We start from the raw sequence: 23,997 nt of genomic DNA on the forward strand, positions 1-23,997 counted from the left end.
ATCCTAGATTTGCTTCTGAGTCATCTCAGCTCAGAAGAAAAACTCTAGGTGCTCCCCCCTGCAACTGCCATGTAACATATAACATAGACAGAAGCATTGTGAACTGTACATGTGGGAGATAAATTTGGATCATACATAAGGAAAAGCATAATAAGGGTATGCTTTTTGCTTGGAGTCGGAGTCACTGTCACATCCTAATGTATTCGGAGCTGAGCACACTTGGAGGGGAAGGGGAAGAAAGAAATGGCTCCATTCTGACTCAGATGGGACTTGGGACATAACATCAGCAGGATACACACTGTAGGCCCTCTCCAAGCTGGAAAGCAGTCTGATTTGGCAGGCTGCTTCCTATTAGTGCCAGGTCTCTTGTCAGTAAGATATGCAGCGTTGCATTCAAGGCAGATCTGATTGCATCTGAAGCTGCCATGGCTGAAGTTCCGTAGAGACAGTGTTTGCCTAGCCCAAGGACTAGCTGGACTGGCTAGCCAGAAATCTTCTAGGCAAGAGCTTAAATAGAAATACTTCTAGCTCTGACACAACAGAAGCTCTAAGGCCATGAGGGTGAAGCAACAGAGATACTATTTTGCTGGAGGGTTGGGGAGGGACAAAACTTTTTTCCAGGTCAAAACCTGCCCCCTTGTTTTTTCAGACCCAGGGCTGCATGAATGCTATAGACAAGTGACCACCTATCACTGGGCTGTACCTGCAACTCCCAAGACACTTTTTGAGGATTGGTTTACATTCTGTGGTGTTTGAAGTTATGAAATAGGATTAACATTGAACAGTTTGTTTGCCTAGAAGTCATAAGGGTTGTTTTTTTTTTTTTTTTTTTTTATTGCCACCATTTGATCTTAGACAGGTCCATTTTTACCTCCATTAAAATAATTCTAACTCGAAGATACAGTACTGAACAACATTTTGAAACAATGGGAAAAAGTATAAAAGTAATTTGTCTGAATGTGAATCCAAGCTTTATTACCTAATAGGTTGACTTCTTTAAGACTCAGTATTTTCATCTTTAAAATGGAGAAAGCTGGGTGTCCTGGTATATGCCTGTAATCCCAGATGAGGCAAGAGGATCACTGTGAGTTTGAGGCCAGCCTGGGCTACACAGTGAGTTCAAGGCCAGCCTGAACTACAAAGTGAGACCCTGTCTCAAAAAATTAAATAAAATTTTAGAAAATGGAGATAAAGTGGTAGCTACCTTATAAGGTTGTTGAGTGATAATTCACTTGGGCCTTTTGCTAGAAGAAAACCCAAATTCTGGCACTGTGTCAGAAACACTGTAAATGGCTCTGAGTAGTATAATACAGCTCTGAGTAGTATAATATCTAATAAGCAGCTTCTCTTAAGTGATTCAGCAGATTCCCGGTTCACATTGTTCTTCATTGCCCATCCTCCTGCCCTCCCAAAATGACCAGTTTACACTTCAGGCTTTTTTCTTAAGGACATTGGATTTCCCAGGGGACAAGGAATAAGTAAATGGAGGATGAATGCCAATGTGCATGGTGTATACTTAAAGTTAGCCTTCTGACTGTGTTCCCTTTTCTCGTCACAGAGATCCGGGCTCAGCTCACAGAGCAGATGAAATGCCTGGACCAGCAGTGTGAGCTCCGAGTACAGCTGTTGCAGGACCTGCAGGACTTCTTCCGGAAAAAGGCTGAGATTGAGATGGATTACTCTCGCAACCTGGAAAAGCTGGCTGAGCGCTTCCTGGCCAAGACTCGCAGCACCAAGGACCAGCAATTCAAGTAGGGACTCCAAGGCCTTTGCTTTTAGAGACCTCAAAGAGTGGTTTCTGGGCTGGAGGGAGGTGGCTGGCATCACTTAGATCCAGCTGGATCCATAAGCTAGCAATTTCAAATCCATTGTTTCAACGCTCGTAACCTTTTCTTCTCTATCTAAGTCTTATGTGCAATTTTGCATCTTGCAGAGACTACAATAGATGATGTACCATGCTGGTAATATTAAAAAGCTTTAATAGCCTTGTCTGTGAGCCAGATATGGTTCCCAGAGCTTTACAAACATGTTAGTTAACTTAATGCACATGACAGCTCCATATGTTGATTGTTGTTACTATCCCTAGTTTACAGATAAGGAAACTGAGGCATAAAGGGGTTAAGAAATTTAGCCTAGTAGAATTACGCCTATATACTCCTAGTAAATAGTAGGCAGTCTGGCTCCAGTTTCTGTGCTCTTAACCATTTCACCAAACTTTTTTTTTTTTCTGGTACTGAGAATCAAACTCTGGGCCTTGCACTTGCCAGGCAGGCGCTTGTGCTTCTGAGCTATATCCCCGGCCAAACTGTCTTTAAGTGGAAGAAATAATGATGTTATGGCCATTTGTCTACATTCCTGCTTGGGTATTTACTAAGGACTCTTCCTTCTACAATTACAGTGTCTTATAAGTGTGGTTCCATCACTGTCCTACTGCATTGCCCTAGTTGAGATCATCAACCCTTTTGCTTGAATGAGTGTAATACTTACTATATCATCTATAGCAGAAGTTTTCAGCCTTGGCTGTACCTCAAAATTCCCTGAAGAACTTTTTACAAATATGGAAATCTGGGCCCTTCTCCAGAGCAATTAAATAAGAATGTCAAGGAGTGGGGCCCTCATAACAAGACCACAGTCTGCAGCTTCTTCCCATTCTGATCTGGCTGGCCAAATAATGTGATCAGATGTAGTCTTTCTGGAACACACTGGGGCCAAACTTTCAATGATTGTTTGTTGTGTATACTGTTGATACTTAAGATGTGGTTACTCAGTATCTGCATCATCTGAGTGGTTAGAAATATAGAATCTCAGGCCCTACATCAGATCCCCAGGTGATTTATGAGCATGTTGAAGTTTGAGAAGTGCTGTTCTATTCTCAAAAGTGTACACTTCTTGGCTTGGTCTTCCAGCTTTCCCACCTCTGGTGTCAAACCTTGTTTCTTGTCTCTGTTCCAGTGTATTTTATTTTCCCCTATTTTTTATTTATTCCCTAATTAATATATGACAGAAATGATCTTCTCCACGCCAGCTCTGAGCAAGGAATGTAGAGGTTAAGACTGAGGAGAACATAGGAAACTCTCTGTATGAATCAGAATGGGAGCTTCCTCCAGATGTTTGCTCCTCACCATCTCTTATCTTTCCCAAGTCCTATTCTCTTTAAGATACAAGAATCATCTGATGATAAAATGTTATTTTAATATGTTACAAGTGAAGACTTGGAGGAGTAATCATTAAGTGACTTAAAGTTAGATTTATTCTGTTGGTAAGCTCCTCTTAAGTTTAAAATAGCATTTGAACTTTTTAGTACTACATCATATTCTCAGGAAAGCACATACTTATTTTTTTTTTAACTTTTTTTTTTTGCGGTACTGGGGATCGAACTCACAACCTTGCACTTACCAGGCAGGCACTTATGTCACTGAGCTATATCCCCAGCCCCAAGGAAGCACATACTTATAAATTAAGGTACAGCAAGGTGTGGTGGTACACCTGTAACTCTAGTACTCAGGAGGCTGAGGCAGGAGGATTGCCGTGAGTTTGATTCTATCCTGGGCTACATAGTGAGGTCAAGGCCAGCCTGAAGTACATAGTGAGACCCTGTTCTGAAAGCCAAAGATAAATAAGTAAATGTATAGATATGTTACTCTAAATGATCTGAATTACTTTGATTAAGATAACATACAAAGAACAAGGTATTTTATTTATGGCTGATTTTCCTTCTGATAAAACTGGTACTTGGTTTTTACCCCTTCTTTGGGGGCCCTCAAATAACCAATATTTATTGACAGCCAGCTCTGTACTCATTATTGCCCAAGGAGTTGAAAGATATAAGAAAAGTTTATTGTATATATCACGGGGCAGGGGTCATGTCTGGTTGAAGAGGAAAAATTTTGAATACAGAAAACAATTAGATGATAAAGCAGTAATGTCATTAACAGATCATGGTTTTCTATAGAATGTGCATCTGATAAGAGGTAAATGATAAATCATTAGAGATGGGTTAAGGATCTAGAATAGGCAGAAGAGTTTTCATGAAAGAAGTGGGACTTGGGTTAAGGGTAGATTTGTGTGGGAGAGGGGAGAACAGCATGTGGAGGTAAGAGAAGGGCAGACTATTTGTCAGTGAGAGGATGTAAAGGGTACTGTGGGATGTAGTCTTATATATTCATCTGACTTATATATACTGCACATTTCGTGAGCTCCTACATTGTGGCTTGGAAAATATCAAAGAACAGTCACGGCCCCTTCCTCATAGCTCTTAAAATAGAATGAGGAAATGAGCATTAAACACATCAGACTATTAGGTATGTAATTTAAAGTTAAGGTACATAGTGTAGAAGGAAAGATAAGAACCTAAAAGAGGAGGACTTGTTGGCCTTGGTCATCACTTCATGGCTAGTTTACTCTAATTTTAGTTTCCTGTTTGATGTTATCCTGAGTGACAGTCTATTTACTCAACAAATCCTTTTAAATACTCATTGGGCACTATGCTCTGTGCAGATTCCTATGGGGACTAAGGTAAGTTTTGGGTTTCTTGGTTAACAGGGAAAGAAGACATGTAAACAATATAAAGTGACAGGGGCTTTAATAGTATATGGAGACAAGATATTTTCAAAAGTAGTGGAAAGTGAAGTTGCATAAGTAGACTGGACCCTAAAAGAGGACTACTCACTAGCAAACAGAGAAGTTCAAATTTCATGCAGCAGTGTGGTAATGAGCCTTCTGAGTTCTTGTGTTGGGAGATCTGAGGAAAATGTTGTAAAAGAATGAATTTTTATTCAGAAAAGGCCAAGGTTTTGGGGGATAACCCATGCATATTTGATAGCCAAAAAAGAATGGAAGGGAAAGAATGTATTTGTGTTAGCTTTCCATTACTGTGACAACATATCTGAGATGGACAACTTATCAGGAAAAAGGTGTATGTCTTCAGAGATTTCAGACCATAGTTGCTTGGTCCTTTTGTTTGGGGCCTGTGGCAGTAGAGTACATCATGGCAGGAGTGCCTAGCAGAGGCATGCTCCCCTCATGGTGGCCAGGAAGGGAAGAGAGAAAGGAAAGGGCCAGGGATCCCAACATTCCCTTCAAGGACATACTTTCAGTGGCTTAACTTCTCCCACTAGGACAACCTCTTTAAAGTTCCACCACTTCATAGCTCCACTGGCTGGGGAACCAATTAACCTGGGCCTTTGGGACATTTCAGATCCTATAATAGCATGCAGCAGGTGCTTGAGAAACTAGACAGGACTAGATACCTGACTGGGTAAAGAGCCATAATAGTCAGAGTGACCCAGTGTCTTTATTTAACCTGGCAACCTAGAAACATTGTGGTGTCCATGATGGAAGTGAGATGTTCAGGGAAGACCTGTTTGGAATGGTGGGATTACTTTGCACATGTTGGCTTTGGGGTCATTTAAGGCCTTCAGACATCTAAGATGTTCAGCTGTAGAGCTAAGAGGCTATAAATGACAAGAGCTAGCAGAGTCTCTAGTGTAGAAGATGTGAATGTCTGTGAACTTGGGGAAGAGAGAAAAACAGAGGTAAGTCCAGTACCCAAGGCTTGGGTGATACCTAGTAAATCAGTACTACCAAAAGTAATTTTTTTTTCTGTACCTGGAATCTAATTGAGGACCTTGCGCTTGTCAGGCAGGTGCTGTGCCACTGAGCTACATCCCTGGCCCAAGCAAAAGTAAAATTACCTAAAGAGAGAAAAGGAAAGAGTTGGTCCATTCATGTCCCCCAAGCAGGCTAAAGCTTAGAAAGTAAGTTAGGCTGGTATTGTCTGATGGAACTAGAACTGTTTCAACTAGATGATCAATAAAAGTTAATCCCAGAAATTTTTTTCTCGTGATACTGAGTATTGAACCCAAAGTTTTTTCACTGAGCTATATCTCCAGCTCTTTAAAAAATTTTTTTTCTTTTATTTTGAGACAGTCTCACTAAGTCACTAAGTTGCTCAGGCTATTTGAACTTGTGATCCTCTTGCCTCAGCCTCCCAGATTCCTGGGATTATAGGCATGTTCCAAAAACTTACTGATGATTTTGTGTTTAAGGCATTGTGAGAGATTCAGAGATAGGTAAAATGAGCACTAAACTCAAGTGAAACATGTGAAATTGCTGTGTTTTATAGGTCAAATGGCCCTATAATAGCAATTTCAAATGGTATAGCCTAATGTGAGCGGGGATAAGACATACATACAAATGCATGTAAATACATGCAAAACAGACAAGGTGGTGAGAAGCTCAAGAAGAGAGATCTAGGCAGCACCATACCTTCATATATAATTTGTTACATACCTATATATGTTCAAACACCTGAAAGTCTTAACTGTAGTTTTACTCAGAGTGAATTCTATTATTATAGACATATGTGTAAAATTGTGAATTATACTTCTCCTGATATATTTTCAGCATTTTGTGCTTTGCCTTTAGTTTTCTTTTTTCACAATTAAACCCATGGCCTATCTGCTTACGTTTCCAGTGAGTTTCTGACATGTCTCTGTGATTGATTTGTGTTTTCATTTTAATGCAGTGATGAGATGTCCATTCTTAGTGCAAGGCTAGTGACAGCACTCTCCTTTTTCCATTTTCTACTCGTTTCTGTAGAAACGAGTGCAGAAGATAACAAATGCTCACATGTCTGCATGGCTCGCGCTATGCTCTGCCGACAGCCATGCTGCTGCAGTGGACTAGCATGTGGCCACGGCACCACCAGACCAGGCTTGACTCATTGGTCAGCAACTGATAGTTGGGTGTTTGGGCACACATGTCCAGTGCAGTTAAGACAACAACCATGGCTACTGTAAAAGACCCTAAATGATAATAAGATAGAGGTTGATTTCTCCATCATACAGTAGTCTAATTTCTAGCCATGAAAGGCTGGTCATGCTCCTTGTCCATCTCTGAAGAACTCCCCACCACAGTGTTCCCATTCTACCAGTGGGAAAAGAAACAGGGCAAGGGGAAAATGAATCTCTCTTCTTTAAAGGTGCTATCTGGAAGTGGCAAATACGTGCCATCAGCACAAGCGGTTGGCTGGAACTTAGCCATGCTGAACTGAGAAGGAGGCTGGGAAATGTAGTAATTTTTTCTGGTGCCTAGAAAGTACAATTTCTATTAATATAGAAGAAGGGGAACCTGCTGGGATACAATCACAGCATCGGCCACATTGTCCGTATGTTTACAAAGGTAGGTGTATGAAAGAATACAGCCACCTGTGCTACAGAGTGCCACAGGTGCACAAAGAAGAGCAGTTTGTTCTGGCTTTATAACAGAAGGAGGGCTTTATAGAGGTGGAGTTCAGTAGATGGAAAGGGGAAACAGGAAAGTGCCTGTGCTAGGTATTGGTCCAGTAAGTTCCGTACAATTGAGACAATGTGGAAGTTGTAGAAGGATGAAGAGATAGTAAAGGAAGCATTTGAGGCAGAGAGAACAGTGTTAGTAAAGGCCCAAAGGTGAGAAAAATAAGGTTGGTGGATAACTTGTCTGCTTTGCAGAAAAATAGAAATTACAAATGTGATAGTGAAACAAACCTGAAGAGGTAGGTAGAAGCCAGATTACAGAGGTTTATGAATGCCAGGGGACAGGATCTGGGCTTTATTCTGTAAGCACAGGGGAGCCATTGATAATTTTTGAGCCAAGAACATAATTATGGCTATGCGTTATAGAACGGTAACTATGGCAACAATGCACAAGATCAGTTGCAGCAGAGAGCTTGGAGGAGGAGGAGGAGGAGGACTTGTTAGGGAGGTATGACAGTTCAGTGGTGAGGTTTGTGTGGATGCATATTGAAGTCATGCTCTTGGACATGGGCAAAGAGAACACATGTGAGGGCAAGAATGAATTGAAGGCAGAGAAGCTGGGATGGAGGCAGGGCTCCTGGTTTCCTGCTCTCTGGAGTAGCAATTGTACTGTATTTTCATTCAGCCAGTAAACTGTAGCCTCAATTTTGCTGACTCTAGGACTGGTCCCAGAATAGTTCATTTTCTCCCTGGAGCATCTCAGCAGGCACTTGTCACCTCCCCCAGAGCTGTAGCAGCTGTTCATGTAGCAATGCCATGAATGTGTCTCCCAGTGCTGCCAGGAGAGCAGCTGCCAGCAGCAGCGCTGGACAGGCACAGGGATGTGGAAACTATTCCACTTGGGATGGGGCAGGTTGGCCAGCACTATGGCTGATGGTCCACATGGATTCATCCCACCCTTTTCTAGGCCAGTTTCTTACCCTAGCTCAGTTTCAGCTGCTCATACTGGGTTAGCTTGGGCATTTTGTTATAGTTTTTAAAGGACAATATTTAGGGACCAATGTTACTGAACTACTTTTTTCATCTTCTCTTGGACGACTTCTTCCACTGGAAGCCATTACTCCATCAGCCTTTGGCTTTGCTTTCTATTCTGCTCCATTCCCGCTCACCTTTTGTCCTCCGCACCATGCTCTTTAGAGACACCCTCATTAAGGCCCACATGACGCAGACTCTGTTGCATTCTGCCCTGGTGATCCCATCCCTCTTTTTCTTCTCCCCTGGAGAAAGAGTGAGAGGTGCTACAAGCAGAACTATAGCAATTATCCAATTCTATCTTCTGCGTTAACACTGGTAATATGGCTTCCCCATCCCTGCAACTCTGTTAATGTCTGAAATTTTATCAGCCTGGTTTGATTAAGAGCAGAGATAAAATATTATGTGAGCATAAGAAGCCCTCCTAGGGAAGACATTCTTGCATTTTCTTTGGCTCCTTAAGGAGCAGAAATGTATGCCTATTTATTGCTGAGCCTTTGATTGTCTCTTTCAAGTAGAATATGTGTTAGTATTGCCCAGCAGGATTCTAATTGATAATGTGTTGCCCCGCGCCCCCCACATAGACTTGCTGTAAATTACTTTTTAGTTGAAGCTTATTTGGTTTTGATCTTCTACTTTTAATAGCTCATGTCTTTGTTTTATTTGAGGTAGCTTTTTTCTTTCCTATGGAGTTTTTACAGGACTGTTTCTACTCTGCTATCCTACTGTGTTCCTTACAGAGACCTCATGTTATTTTATAGCCCACTCTTAACATCTTTCTCCAGCTTTTCCTTCTCTTCAACAAATATTTGTTGAACATTTAAAGGTATTATTTTAGTTTTTTGGAGAAAGGAGCCCAAATAAATGAAAGTATGGTTCTTTCCCCATAGATTTATTTCTTAGGAGAAATTGCTTCTGCATACAAAGCACCCATTTTCTGTGTAAGGTTCTATGTGGTAAGTGTCAAGTCTGTGCTACAAAAGAGGTGACACCAATATAGTCAGGAAATTTCAGCAAGGAAGTGGGACTTGAAACAGACTCCAAACAAGGTGAATAAGATCTTGATATATGGAGAGATGGGAAGGAGATATAGTATTCTAGGAAAACACACAGTACTTTGGAATACAATGAATAGTAGACTATTTAGTTCAACTGGGGGAACAAGTAGGTAGGGAGGGATTGAACAGAGTTAGGTAGGATCATGTTATGTAGAGGGCCTTGGCTCTTGGCTAAGAGATTTGGCTTTCTGGAAACCATTGAAAGTTTGAATAGCTCATTGTCCAATCTTAGGTATGAACTCTCCTTAAGGAAGATTAACCTGCTGGCAGTTTGCTAAGTGAGAAGAAATTTGAGAGAGGGAAGCCAATTGCTACAGTAGATAATAAAGATCTAAATTAAGGTGGGGTGGGAGGAATGGAAGAAATAGGAATTTATCCTTCCATCCATTTATCAAGTATGTATTGTGCTCTGGCCAGGTGCCAGACACATGCCAGGCAAGACTGATACCACCCCCTATACTCCTGGAGCTTACTGTCTAGAGACAGATGGAAAGCACCTGGTATAGGCAGAATCTCCAGGAATTGCTGACTGATGGGATCAGATTTCAGCAAACTTGAAAGCACATGCACGCACGCGCGCGCACACACACACACACACACACACACACACACACGGCTGTGAAGTTTCTTTTGGACTTTAGTGATTGATAAATTAGTGGTGCTTTAATAAAAATCCAGAAGAGAAGAGAAAGGTTTGGATTTAAAGAGGTAGGATATGTGAAAATTGGCTTTGGATAGTAACCTTAAGGTACTGAAAGGATATTGAAGCCTAAATTTCCAATACTTGACAAAAGAAATGAAAATAAGCAGAACTACAGAGAAGTCTGGATTGTTGGAAGAGATTTGGGTATGTTCTTAAAGATGATGGTTGAAGCTGTTGGAATTGTTGTGTTTGTTCTTTTTTTCAGACTGGCCTTCAACTCACTATGTAACCAAGGCTGGTCTCAAACTGGCAGCAATCCTCCTGCCTCAGCCTCCTGACTACTAGAATTATAGGCATTCACCACCACGCCTAGCAGAGGCTATGGAAATATTTAATTCCAATGGTAAAGTCTAAAAAGGAAAAAAGACAACATTTCCTTTAAATTGTCAGTGGTATTCAGATTGCACTGGGTAGAAAGGGATTTAAAAGATGCATTTGTGATTTGCTAACTCTCATTTTTGGGACCTGATTATATACAAGGCATTAAGCTAGGTACTGAGGACAGAAAAGGACAAGACAATATCCTGTTCTCACTAACATTAAATTAGCAGTATATTAGCAGGATATATATGAGATAGAAATTCTGCTCATTTGGTTGGTTATGAGTTATGTTACCATTGGAAAGAGTTCAAGGGAGTAGAGTCTGGGTATCTAAAAAATCTGGTAGACATTCAACTTGCAGTACTCCTTTCTGTGGGAGGTTAGGTATACAATTAATTAAAGGAGAATTCTTGTAGAGTCTTTGTTCTTGGCCTTAAGCCCAGTATTTGACCATGTACAATCTCTGTAGTTACATGACCTATTTCTGATGGATTCTTCTCTGGAGTTGAGTTCAGAGTTGTTCACCACTCTCAAAATGGCTCTGGCCTGAAAAGCACTCAGTCAGCCACTGAGAATCTTACAGCTGTGCTTGCAAATCAGAGCAGGGTGGAGGACCGGAAAGTTCCTCTTTGAGTATAGGGTGACCTTGAGGAGGGAAGCAAGAGGAAACATGAATTTGACAGAAAGGAGAACCCCTGACTTCCTGGGACAAGTGCGTCACTCATTCATTGTGGATATATTTGGGAGCTGTTTGTTCCTTTTGGGAAGGTGGTGCCCAGATGTAGCATCTGGTGTTGAGCAAGGGTTGGCCTTGCTTCTCCATGGTTCAACCTAGTTTGATTGAGAAACTAACAGAATGTCCCTTGGTGTGTTTTTCACCAGTCTGGTCCATATAGAACCTTGGCTGGTGGTTGAGTCCTTTGTAAATGAAAATTCAGATTACCTACTTTTTATATGTGGGTAAAGCAGGATGGAAGATACCCAGAAGGCAGTTTGGGGATTAGCAAGGCAGTCAGGTGCATGGTCTTTGGAACCAAGAAGGAAGTCTTTTGAAAGCTCTTGGGAATCTTTGTGATTTAGAAAAATCTCAGAGCTTTGAGCTGGACAAATTTGGGTCTGAATCCTGTCTGTTCTCCCAACCGTGTATGACCTTAAACAAGTTACTGAAACCCATTTAAGCCTTAGTTTTCCCATTTTTAAAATGTAGAGAGTAGTACTTACCTTATGGGTTGTTCTAAGGATTAGGTATATGTGAAACACTAGGCTAGTGCCCAGAGCTTAGTAGACACTCAAGAAAAGGCAACTGATATAATTATCACCAGCACAGGAGTACAGGTGATCAGTTAAGATCATAACAGCACCTACCCCATAGAGTTATTATGTTGATTAAATGAATTACTATATGTGATGTCCTTAGGACAGTGCTTGGCACACGGTAAATGTAAATAGTTGCCAATCTTACTCTCAGCCTCAGGAGTTGAGACTGAGCACCGCTTAACTAGGTAAAACATTAAATTCACTGCTGCTTATTCCCTGTGTAGAAGTGACCATTCCTAAGCTTGGCTAGGTAATATCACATCAGTCACCATTTTCTACAGAGATCCCTGTGGGGCCTTCTCCTGTGATACACTCCTCCTCCCTCCTGATTTCTGTGGTGGGCCAGACATACACAGTTATGTGATTCTATATAATTGTATGGCCAGTTGCTATAAAACTTCAGCAATTGTATGTTTTGTACTACAAAATGTCATGTAGTTGAACTCTGATATGTTACTTTTAGATACAGGTTCATGATCATCAAGAGGAAACAGTTTGTCATACAGCCACCCCTCTGGTTTCCACGAACTTGAAGTCAATAGTTAGGCCTATTGTCAAATTGATGGTGTTTCTGTAAAGGTGTAGTGTGACTTGAGTGGATAAAAGAAGGCCAGTCCTGTTCAGCCGCCTGCAGTGTCTGATGGAGAACAGCAGGGCAGTGCAGCACAAATCTCAGCTGTGAGCATAACAGTGTAGTTTACTGGATTGTTGGTCTCATGAGGCCAAACAGAAGCTCCCAAGCTTCTGCATAAATGGCTTTCTATCATTCTTTTAGGGTGGAGAGAGATAGAGAATGGGTCAGGAGCAAAACATGCTTTTATGAGCAATCATAACAATGTCTGCGACTCCTGAGAGCTTCCTGTGTTTCCTAGGATCTGGCAGTGGAATGTCAGCAGGCCACACCTCAGGCTTTCAGCTCCATGGAGCAGACACTGGTGATCATGTCCTTTGACAACAGGGCTTGTAGCATTCACTTTCTGTGCTTCTGCAAGCCCCATAATTCTATAGTAAACCCAGGAAGCAATGTGTAAGTGCTTCTTGGGATTTTTAATTCTTAGGAATTTGCAGCCAATTAAGTGAATTGTCTTTGATCCAGTTCTCTTTTAACAGCAAAAGCCATCATCTTATTGGGAGCTGACTGTGTTAAGTGGGAGAGTTTACAAGATAAGAAGGAAAGACAGGTTTTGCTGTACAGACTTTTGTCACTGACATGGAGAAAATCAAGCAGACTGAGAGAGAATAAGAGCATGTGTGCACAAGGCACAGGAATCTAAAAATAGGATCCCATATAAAGCAGATTCCAGTAGCCCCTGGGAAGGAAGGGACTCAGTCAGGGAAAGGTAAGAGAGAGCATGATTTTATTCTCAATTAGATTTGGTCCCATGTTAATTGAAATAAAGACTTTAGTATCTAATTCCTGGACTGTGCAGAAGTATCCCACTGTGACGAGAAATAGTCATACAGGAAGGTCTGTGTTAATGAAGGATTTAGGGAAAATGAGGAAAAAGTAGGGTTTAGATTTTTTCACAGTTGAAACAGGATCATCTTTTGTAGGTAGCTCCTGCTTCTACCTCCCTACCTCTGCTGTCATTGCCTGTCAGGTTTTCAATTCAGGGAAATCACTGAGCACAGCTCTGCTTCTTAACATATTTTCTGTACAGCTGGTTAAAGAACCAGGATTAGAAAAATGAATTGAATACACTAGGATTATCTTCAATGGTAGGATGCTGGGCTGTGTTTGCTGATTTCTGCCCAAGCAGTCAGGACAGGGCATCCTTGCGTGAAATTCAGACATCCCACCCTGACAGCCTCCATGGTAAAGTAGAGGTTGCAGAACAAGTCTGGCAGCTCTGAGCCTGAACTCTTGTAAACAACAGATGTTCAGAACTAAGTTCTAGGAGTGGGGGTTTCTGTTGATGCTTTGAATTCTTTGAATTTATAGGCAGCATCTCAGGGACTTACTAGAGGAGAAAGTAGAGGACTGATGCTGTAGTGTGCAGGTGGAAATGATGCCTCTTACGGATTTCCTTGGTAGACAAACCCAGGCTATTGAGTGGGCTCTGAACAGAGAGCAGGGGGGAGCCCAGGAACAGCTTCTACAGTGGATTCATCCCTGCCCTGCTCCCCTTCCCACTGCCCCCTTTACCCATGGTCCCATCATGCCAGCTTCTTCCTTGCTTGGTAATGAGTGAAAATGTGTGCCCTTCCCTACCTTTGGTTCTCCTATACACAGGCGCATAGGTACACAGCATAATCTCTTTCATTAGCACCTCCCAAAGCTATGTAAGTTCCTAGAGTGTACTGACTGTAGGGTATCGTCACAGGCTTTGTCTTGAATTTTAGTCTCTCACTGTTGATTTTGCCAGATCCACATTAGATCATTAACTTGAGGTTGGCCTGGATAGTATGCTTATAGAAACTTTGGTGCTTCTGCTTCTTACTCTTTATTTGGTGGTGTGGAGTTCAAACCCAAGGCCTCATGTATGCTCGGCAGGCATTGTGTCACTGAGCTACATTACCCAGCCCATGGAGCTGTGCTAGACTCCAGGCATACATAGTAAATTTTAGTCAAATGATAAGTGCTTTGAAACTTTCTACTTCACATGTTGTGGGGAAAGCTATAATGGGAAATATGTATATAATGTATCTTCAGTAGCCTTCCTTGGTATCAAAGTAAAGAAAACTTTAGAAAAGACGTGGCCTTTAATAGAACAAACAAACAGAAAAACAATTTATCAGGTCCAGGCAAGTTGTTGTGCCATTTTAATTAGCCAGAAACATCTGGCTTGAAAAATCTTGACAGGGGGCTAAAAATGGTGTTCTTGTACTACTTGTATTATTATTCCTTTTGAAAAACAAGTCCACTCCTGGCCATTTTATCCATCTATACAGGAAGTAAGCAAACAACAATAGTGGAATGTGAGATTCACTTACTCTTTCGGCAAATACTCCTTCTATGCCAAGGGCTGTGCAAGGACTTCAATATACTCAGAAGAATAAGCTGCCATTCTCTCATAGAAGTTACCATTTAATGTGAAATAGTTTAATTATGTGTGTGCTCTGATAAGTCACAGAGTCACAGTCTAGGAGCTAGAATTGTTGAATAACCCTTTTAGTGGCTGTGTGATATCATAATAAACACTTGGCTTCCTTCTCATCATTGATGATGACCAGCAGGTTCTGTATAGGTTCTGGGTGGTTATGCAGAGAGGACTGAGCCCTGCTCTCACGAGGTTCATGGTGTCGTGTGGAAGATAGAGATTTATATTTAAAAAGTAGCACACACTCACTGCCAAATGAGAGATGGGAGAAATGACTTCATTTTCCCCTAGAAATTTTTAATTATTTATTTTGGCATAATTTTAGACTTAGAAAATCGTCAAGATTTATACAAAGACTCTCCATATACTGTTACTCAGATTTCTTCTAAATGTTAACATATTACCACATTTGTTTTATACATCTTCATCCAGACACAACTCATGTAGATATTTTGTTTTTCTTAAACAATTAAGTTGTAGACATGATGTCCTTTTATCTCTACATACTTCAGGATGTATTTGTTAAAAGTAAGGATGTTTTCTTACATAGTCACAGTATAATTACCAAAATTAAGACATGAAGATTGATAGAATAATATTTTCTAATCCATAGACATCCAGATTTTACTAGTTGCTTCAAAAGGTGCACTTTTTTTGGCAAAAGAAAGTTCAAGATTGTACAATTTGTTCAGTTGTTTGCTCTTTAGTTTCCTTTAATGTGGAGTGATTTCCAAGTCTTGCTCTGTATTTCATGACCCCAACCTTTTTCTGAGCATTTGGCCTCATTATCTTATAATGTCTCTTAATCTGGTGTAGTAATTCCTGTTACTATCTTGTGATTCTGGTTACAAACTTTTGGCAGGAATGCCATAGAGATAGTGCCATATTCTTCTTGGTGCATCCTATCAGGAGCCACTTGCAGATGGTTTGCCCCATCACTGATGTTGTTAATTTTGACCATTCAGTTCAAGTGTCTACCAGTTTTCTTCACTGTAGTTTGATTCTATGCTATGTAATTAAAGTCTATATCATGCAGAGATACCTGGAGACCATGTGTAGACAGATACTGGGTACTCTAAAGCCATTAGACATACTCTTCAGTTTCAGCATCCACTGATAATTCTTTGAATCAATTGCTGTTATAATGGTTACCAAATAGTCATTTTTCTAGTTTACATCATTCCTTCTTTGTTCTTCAGTTGGACTTTTATAGTAAGGAGGAGTGTTTCCATTACTACCAGATCTATTTAACAGACCACTGTGTGGCTCAGGCTCATCTTGAACTCATTCTATAGTCCAGGCTGACCTTGTACTCATGCTAGACGTCCTGTCTCAGGTTTCTAAGTGCTAGGATTACAGGCATACCCCACCATGCCCAGTTTATTGTTCATATTTTGCCAGGCATGACCACTGGCATCCCATCAAGCTGGCTCCTCTATCCTTTCAACATACCCTCATGTCATTCTTGAGCACTTCTTTACTTTCTAGCACAAGACGTTTCAGGCTCATCTTGTAATTTTCCTGGCCTTGACTATCTAGTCAGCCATTTCTTCAAAGAGCCGTGGTTGTTTTTAGTGTGAAATGGTATTTAGAAGCCATGGATACTAAGTATGCTCTCTGTAACTAGAATACCATTATTTATAGTCCCTCTCAGCAGTCAGCAGTAGTAGATACACACACACACACACACACACACACACACACACACTTTCATATATCTCTTTCAGGTGCTCCTCAACTCATGATAAAATTAGGTCCTGATAAACCTATGGTGAATTGAAAACATCCTGAGTCAAAAATGCATTTTAGGTAGACATGGTGGTACATGCCTGCAATCCCAGCAGTTGGGAGGCTGAGGCAGGAGGATTGGAAGTTGGAGGCCAGCCCAGACGGAATAGTGAGATCTGTCTCAAATGAAGGAAGCAAGGAAGAGAGGGAGAGAGACAGAGAGGGAGGGAGGGATAGGGAAGTGGCCCAGATGGCAGCATATTTTGAACATTGTCTACAGCTGGGTAGCAAGGCTATTTATCACTTGGAAGCATTTGTGACCAAATTTATGACACTTTATAAGAAGTATATCTAATCCATCAGTTAGGAGGATGGATTAGAAGCCATGATATTCAACATTTACATTTGCAAACAATGTATATTGGAAGAGCTATGGGTGAAATAAACTAACAGTGTTGGGGGACAGGAGAGGGGATTTAATGCTCCTAACCTGCTGATCACCACATCTTAGCAACACCGCACATGTGGAGTTTGGGCTGTTTACTCTTGTGATCTCATGGCTGACAGAGAGCTGTAACTCAGATGCTGTCCAGAGTCTCCAGAGAAAATGCAATCACATATGGCTCACCTGGGAAAAGAACAAAAAGTTAAAGTTTGAAGTATGGTTTCTACTGAATTTGGGTTACTTTGATACTGTTGTGAAGTCAAAATGTCTTAAGTTGAACCATCATTAATTGAGAGACTATACTTACCTATTTTAAAGCTGTGAGTTCACATTAATATCTTTAATTCCAGTCCCTTTTCCATATTTGTAACTGTTCTCTGAACAGTGAGAAACCTAGCTCCTGTTACCCAAAATAGATTCAATTAGTGCTTAGTCCTAGACTGTACAGAATGTAGTTCCAGAGGTGTTAATCCATGCCTTTGAGGGCTGGAGATTTAGCTCAGCGGCAAAAGCGCCTGCCTGGCAAGCACAAGGTCGTGAGTTCGGTTCCCGGTACCGGAGAAAAACCAAGGAAAAAAAAAAAAAAAAAAAAAACCATGCCTTTGAGAAAGAATACTGACCAGGTTTTAAACTGATTTTTTTTCAGCTTTAAGGGCCAAAATAGTGTTCAAAAGTTAGGTTTTTTCTGTCCCAAATCCCAGATTTTGAGTGTGGTTGTGTTACTTTTTGAAACACAATTTGGCCTATTTATTTCTGATTGTATTTAGTTTCTCCCCTCCAGAATGGGTTCTTGACTGAAATTTCTCACTTGTAAATGTTTTCTCTGAAGTAGAGATTGAGTGGCCTCAGGAGTAGTGAGAGACCTGTTTACCCATGGATTTCACCAAGGCATTTGCAGAAGGCAGTGATGGGGTTGTAAGCCAGACAAAAAATGTACTCTAAGGATTATCTTGGAGATATTTGCCCCTCTCCTGGGTCAGCCCTGAGCTGGGCAAGGCCTGCTGTGGATAAGGACCCTTGTTAATGCCTCCTGAGACACCCTTCTGAGTGCTCTCTGCTGCTCTGGGTGATCACTTATTTTGTATTTTGGGAACCAAGAACACAGCTGTGATCTCAGCTTTAGGCTGTGATTATGCCAACTGTTTACTATCATCTCATATCATGTACTTGATTTAGGACCTTTGCATGGTCTTGATCTGTTCTCTTGGAGGTGGTGTTCCCAGGACTGCTCGACTTTGCAGAACTTTAGGCTGTGTTGTTGAGTTCTTTGAGCTCCTGTTGTGAGGTCCCTATTATATCTCCTTGTCATTCTTCACTCAGACTTTTGGCTTCTCTGACAGCTCCTTTACATCAATTCTGACCTGACCATCTCCTTTATATCTGGGAATGGCTTCCAGATTCCCCTTCTTGTGTCCCACTTAGCCCTCATCCTCCGTCTCCCACACACTCATGTGACTTCTCTTTCCTCAGACACATATAACCTGGTCAGTGCTGCTGATTCCAGCTGTTTTAAATCCTTGCCTGCAGCTTAAATTAAAAAACAGCTGGGCCCAAAGCTTCTTGGTTATGGTGCCAATTTCTACCACATGAAAACAAATTACTGAAAAGCATCAGGAAATTTTAGAATAGTTTTGGGGTTTGATTCTCTGTCTTCTCAATGGTTCTTTCTCTTCCCTTCCTCCACTCCCCTACCCCTCCTCTATCGTACCTTACTATTTCTCATTACTTCTTTGTATGCCTGCCTCAGCAACTCAGGTTTCACTGTCCTCTTTTTGCCCTCTCTATGTGCTTATAGGTTTAGCCATCGGAGTAGCACTGTTGATAACATCAAGCTGGACCTATCGGTGTGTTTTAGTTGTCTGTGCCCTTTTTGACTGTCTAGGACTAAGGAGCTTGTGTTCTTTCGGTCATGTGAGGCTTGGCGTCTGTGTCAGTGATAAAAGAAGTCACCTACTTGGAAATAAATATGTTCCCCTATGTACTTTATCAACAGGAGTACCAAGTGCCAGCCCCCCAGCTTCCCTTGCAGGGGGCAAGTAGATCCTCGTGGTAGGCAAAGAGTGAGTTCTTGGGAAGCAGTGACACTGTGCTCACACCATTGTTTTCAGCATCCTCATTCTTGAGATTTGTCAACAGCCTTTCCCCAGTTTTATGTAGGACACTGTTTAACTCAACATTTCCAGACACTGTGAATATCAGGGGAAGAGAATCAATATGGTGCAACCATGTACCTTAAAGTTGCATAGCAAAGATTGGCTGTCATTTACAGAGCATCGGGAAGAAGGTGTTGGCATAGTCCAGTAACTATTGGGTGCCTGCTGTGACCAGAGTAGAAACTGTCCTCAAGAGAAGTCCTCAAGGATGGGCTAACAGAAGTCAGGGACCTCCTGGACTTGTGTGCAGATTATGCTGTTTTTTGCACTTCCGCTCCCCTTTTCTCCTCAGTGGCTTCTTTCTAAAGAAAAGACTACAGTAGTTAGGGGAGACGTCTCAGATTCTTGACTGTATCATACCCCAGAATTTAGGGGCATGTCCCTAGACTTTTGAACTTTTTGATCATGAATCTGTATGGCAAGCTTGGAAACACTCACATGCACATGCATACACATTTATAATATTAAATAAATAACTAAGAGCAACACTTTCACAAAACAATACTTGTCTTTGTTCTGTTTGATGTACTCATGTTTTCAGCTCTGTTCTATTATTGTGTTCTACTCTTCTATTTTCTTTTTTGAGAAAGGCTAGTTGTAAATTGATTTTTTTAAAAGCATTTTCCACTAATGAGTTGAAACTCACAGTTTGAAAAATAGTACTTTGAAAGCATTTGTTCTTAAATTTTTGGTGTACCTAAAAATTACCTAGAATGTTTATCCAAAAGATACATTTGTGGGTATTATTCCATCGCTGGTGAATTGGAGGAACCCACATTTTAAATAAGCCCTCCAAGTGACTGATGTGAGACGACTGGGGCCCCGAAGACTTACACTGGGAGAAGCTCCTGCCTTGCAGGCCCAGGAGCTTGGCTGTTTAAGGCTTCAGGTCACATACTAACTTGGAGATGGTCTAGTAGTTGGGCTCATCCAAATCTGAACTGAGAATCTTCTCCTTGCCAAGTGATTTCAGACACCCACATTGACTCCTAGAGCCTAATAGTCCTTGATAGTTCTCCTTGGCAAGGTCCTTATTAAGGCAGAGAAGGGTTAACTGAGGCCAACAAAGGGAGTGTGAAGGAACTAAAGGGTCATTTTACAGAGTGGTTGGGGTGTGGCACAGGCCTCTCTCTCGATGGTACCCAGAGCCAGTCCCGAATTAGAATGGGCTGGGATTCAAACTACTTTTCCTCTTCACTTGCCTTTCATGTGTGACCACATGCAGCATGTCCGCATGCTTCTCGGCGCCGTTGTCAGGCACCAGCACTCCTGCCCCCTCAGGGTTCATGGACCCTGGCATTCCTGTTATGTTGTCTCAGAATAGCGCTAAGCTCTGGGGCTCTGAGCACTGTCAATTTACCCTTTCAGTGCCAGGTCAGTGTAGGTGCTAAGTGCTTTCTGATTGAAATACAGCAGCCCCCACAATGAAATAAGAAATGGTTGCTAGTCAGAGGACCTGGGTTCTTCTATCTGTGTGACCTCAGGCTCCCTGAGTCTCAGTTTCCTCACTTAGAAAATAATAGGTTTGGTCCAGACTCTAGACCATGTTGAAAGTCCCTCCTGGCTCTGAAATTCCATGATTCTATTTTAATACCCTCTGGCTTTTCTCTTTGGACTATTTGTTTATGTAGAGATAGGGTATTGCTCTATTGTTCACGCTGGCCTTAAAATCATACTGTAGCCTAGGCTGGCTTTGAACTTGTGGTGATCCTCCTACCTCAGCCTCCTGAGTGCTGGGATTACACACCGGGCTCTTTGTACTTTAAAGTCCTTTCCTTTTAAATCTCAGCTAGCTTGGGCACAGCAGATTTACTGATCTGGGGAATTTCCAGAGAACCAGATGATAAGTTAATAGCAGCAAGACATACTCCTATGTAGTGCACTGATGCATAGGAAATTTGTAAAACAAGTTCATTCTAAAATTGAATAATAAGGCCTCGGAACATTGAGATGTGTTTGTTTTTATAGGTATGACTATGACCACTTTGTTTTGTGCGTGTAAATTCATTTTCAGGGCTGTCAAGTAATAATATTGTTAAAATGATAAGAAGTGATGTTGATTTACAGTTGGAAAGCACTTACCTGTTTATGCTATTAAAAACTATGTTATAGTTTTTAAATGGACATTGCCTCATTTGACTTGATCTTCACACATTTGGCTAGAAAATGTCAAGATTAGTACATGTCTGCCACCCCCATTTATATTTTTCAACAGAAGAAGAAATTTTGAGGCCAAGAGTGTGTTTGTGACTTCCTCAAGGTAACCATAGTTTAGGGTGCTTTCTACAGAGTGCTACTTTGGTTGGTGGGGTTCATTGTTGATCAAGATTTTTTAAGGACCTGAAATTAACAATTTGACCTACTGACCTGGAAACAGTAGGGCATCTTTTATACCATTCAACCCTTTAAAATTTTGCCATAGTGTAGCAACCTTGTTGAAGGTGTGCTGTGGTTAAGAGCACACAAGAGAATAGGCTTATAAATTTGGACCCAATAGATACCTAGAGAATGAGCAGAAGATACATGCTGGAAACCAGGTGGGGTGGTACCACTTGTCTTTCCAGGACTCTGGAAAGCTGGAGGCTGAGGCAGGAGGATTGCAAGTTTGAGCCCAACCTAGCAAGATGGGCTGAGATAAAGCTCAGTGCAAAGGTCCTGGGTTCAATCTGCAGTATAAAAAGAGAAAGAAAGACAGACAACTCAGGAACAGTTGACTATATGAGATTGGTGGAGGCCAAACTGCTAACTTTTCATTAAGTGAATCATTGTCTTACTGCGCTCAGCATTTAATAGGATTGCTGATTCTTGGTGATAGGTGCTCATTAAACATTCCAAAATATATCCTGTCCTCAAGAGATTTCCTTCCAATAAAGGCAAGATAAATAGCAAAATAGCACATGAGAAGTGGTTATGAATGTAGCTAATCGATAACTGGGCAGACTTGGTTCTCTCGAGCTCATTGTTGTCATGAGCCATGTAAGAGTTCCTGTCCCAGGAGCCTGTATTTGGGATTCTCAGGGATGCCCCTTATTCCCAGTGGCTTGTTGGTTCTTGGCATACTTAAGTGCTGATCGCCAGCCAGAAGAGTTACTGGCTGTACATCAAGCTCCTCTGCTTCTGCTTGGTGCTAGGGCAATGCCTACTCCTAAGGGGATGTTTGCTGTGTTGGAAATAAGTGTGGATGTCTGAGTGATGTCATTCCACTTTGGCACAGACAGGTATTTGTTTCTTTAGAATGAATTGGCAGGGGTGAGCCAATCTGTCTGCCTCAGTTATCTTCCAAGGTTTCATTTATTTTAAAAATCTGCTAACACATCTGCATGGGTTTCTTTTTTCTCTATATGTTTGTCATATGCTATAATTACTTAAGGGGTTTCTGGTGACATCTTAATTAACTAAAGAAGAAAAAAACAGAAGATATAATTATAGGATTGTTCACAGGTTTTCCTATGGAATATGTGGATCCAAATGTCAGTTTCATATAGATGATTATAAATTCTTCTTCAACTGAAGAGACACATGACATTTGTGTTCCTTGATCATTCATTACACCTGTGTTATGACTGTCCCTCTTTCTGTGGTGTATTACCTTAATTGAATGGGTTAGCTCAAACTTTTGATGTAATCACACCCTATTTTAGAGGGCTTTAAAAGGGGATATTTTTAATATCCGAGAGAATTTCTAGGTTCTTAGTTCTGTGGATCTGAGTGGGGTTGAGTGCAAAGTCTTTGTACCACAGCATTTAGATTGTACCCAGCATACATTAGGAGAGGTTAGTGGCCTTTTTTTTGTTTATTATTTCCTTTGGTTCTGAGAATACTAGTGCCAAAGCATGGGGTATGATTGAAGAAGTCCAGGGTCTGCAAAAGCTGTGGAGAGTTAGTAGGGAAAAGCTGTAGAGAGTTAGTAGGATCTTGTAAATCATCCACATCAGGTCTTCACAGTGGGTTCATCTACCCAGTTTACACACAAGCAGCAAGACCAGGATAAGTAAGGTGTGGGTTGTAGTTGATGGATAATACATGAGCAAGAAAGCCATGTCTTGGATCGAAGTGGTCTCCCAACACCAGAGAAATGGGTCAGAAACAAAATGGTGATCCATTTATCCCCAATACATAGAACAGTGTCTGGCACACATTAGGTGCTCAGTTAATGTTTGTTGAATGGATGAATAAATGAAATTAGAAGATATGGAGGACTTAGAGAAGGAGCCTAGACAATAAGATGTCAGAAATGGAGGCAAGAAATCTAGACAGCAGAGATTCACGTATTGATTAGACTCTCCCCCCACCCACCCCCCCACACACACACTGTGACTAGTCTTAGGGAGACCACAGAGCTGTCTGGAGGGCTATGCAGACCCTCTAACTGCCTCCTTTCCTGTGAGCAGGTGCCAAGAGGGTGGCTGATGGAAAGGCAAAGTGAGATGACATAAATTAGGGTCTATAGCGGCTCATGTTTGGAGGTCATCCCTAAGTCTGTGCCATAACTCAGAAGAACCTTGGTTCCACAATCAGGAAATTGTTATTAAGCACTTAACAGATGTCAGACACGGGGCTCATCCAGTTCTCCACTTGAAAGCACATTCCTAAGCTCCCTGCTCTTGAGCATGCCATTCTCCCGAGGGTGTGGCAAGGCTCTATGGAACTAATCCAGAGCCACAAGAATCCTGTTTCCATACAGCTCTTCCCCCAAACTTGATTATAGGGGACAATTTAGACTATTTTGAGTAAAGTGGGTACACCACTGCTTGAATCCTTTCTAATCATCTGTCTAAGCTGCCGAAGACCCATTTGTGGGACTAACTTAAAAATTTGAAAGCTCATTTCTCCATACATAGAATACATTGTTTTTGCTTTTGGCACTTTTTGCTTTCTGTCTCTGAACCCTTGTATTCTGATCTCATTGCTGGCAAAGCTGAAGCCAGAGCTGTGTGATAAGCCCTAAGAAGTGTGCCTACCCC

The 23,997-nt window shown here is 41.4% G+C and overlaps 1 protein-coding gene across 1 annotated transcript in view; it reads left to right on the top strand.

Moving 5' to 3' along the window:
- Srgap2 (SLIT-ROBO Rho GTPase activating protein 2) overlaps positions 1-23,997 on the top strand; it is a 249,497-nt gene that overhangs the window by 98,799 nt on the left and 126,701 nt on the right. The window contains exon 3 of the mRNA XM_005375386.2: positions 1,559-1,751. Coding sequence (XP_005375443.1) covers positions 1,559-1,751 — 193 coding nt within the window. The remainder of the gene's footprint in view (positions 1-1,558; positions 1,752-23,997) is intronic.

Source organism: Chinchilla lanigera, unplaced genomic scaffold (genome assembly GCF_000276665.1).
Source record: "Chinchilla lanigera isolate Chin_1 unplaced genomic scaffold, ChiLan1.0 scaffold00005, whole genome shotgun sequence".
Taxonomy (NCBI): Eukaryota; Metazoa; Chordata; class Mammalia; order Rodentia; family Chinchillidae; genus Chinchilla; species Chinchilla lanigera.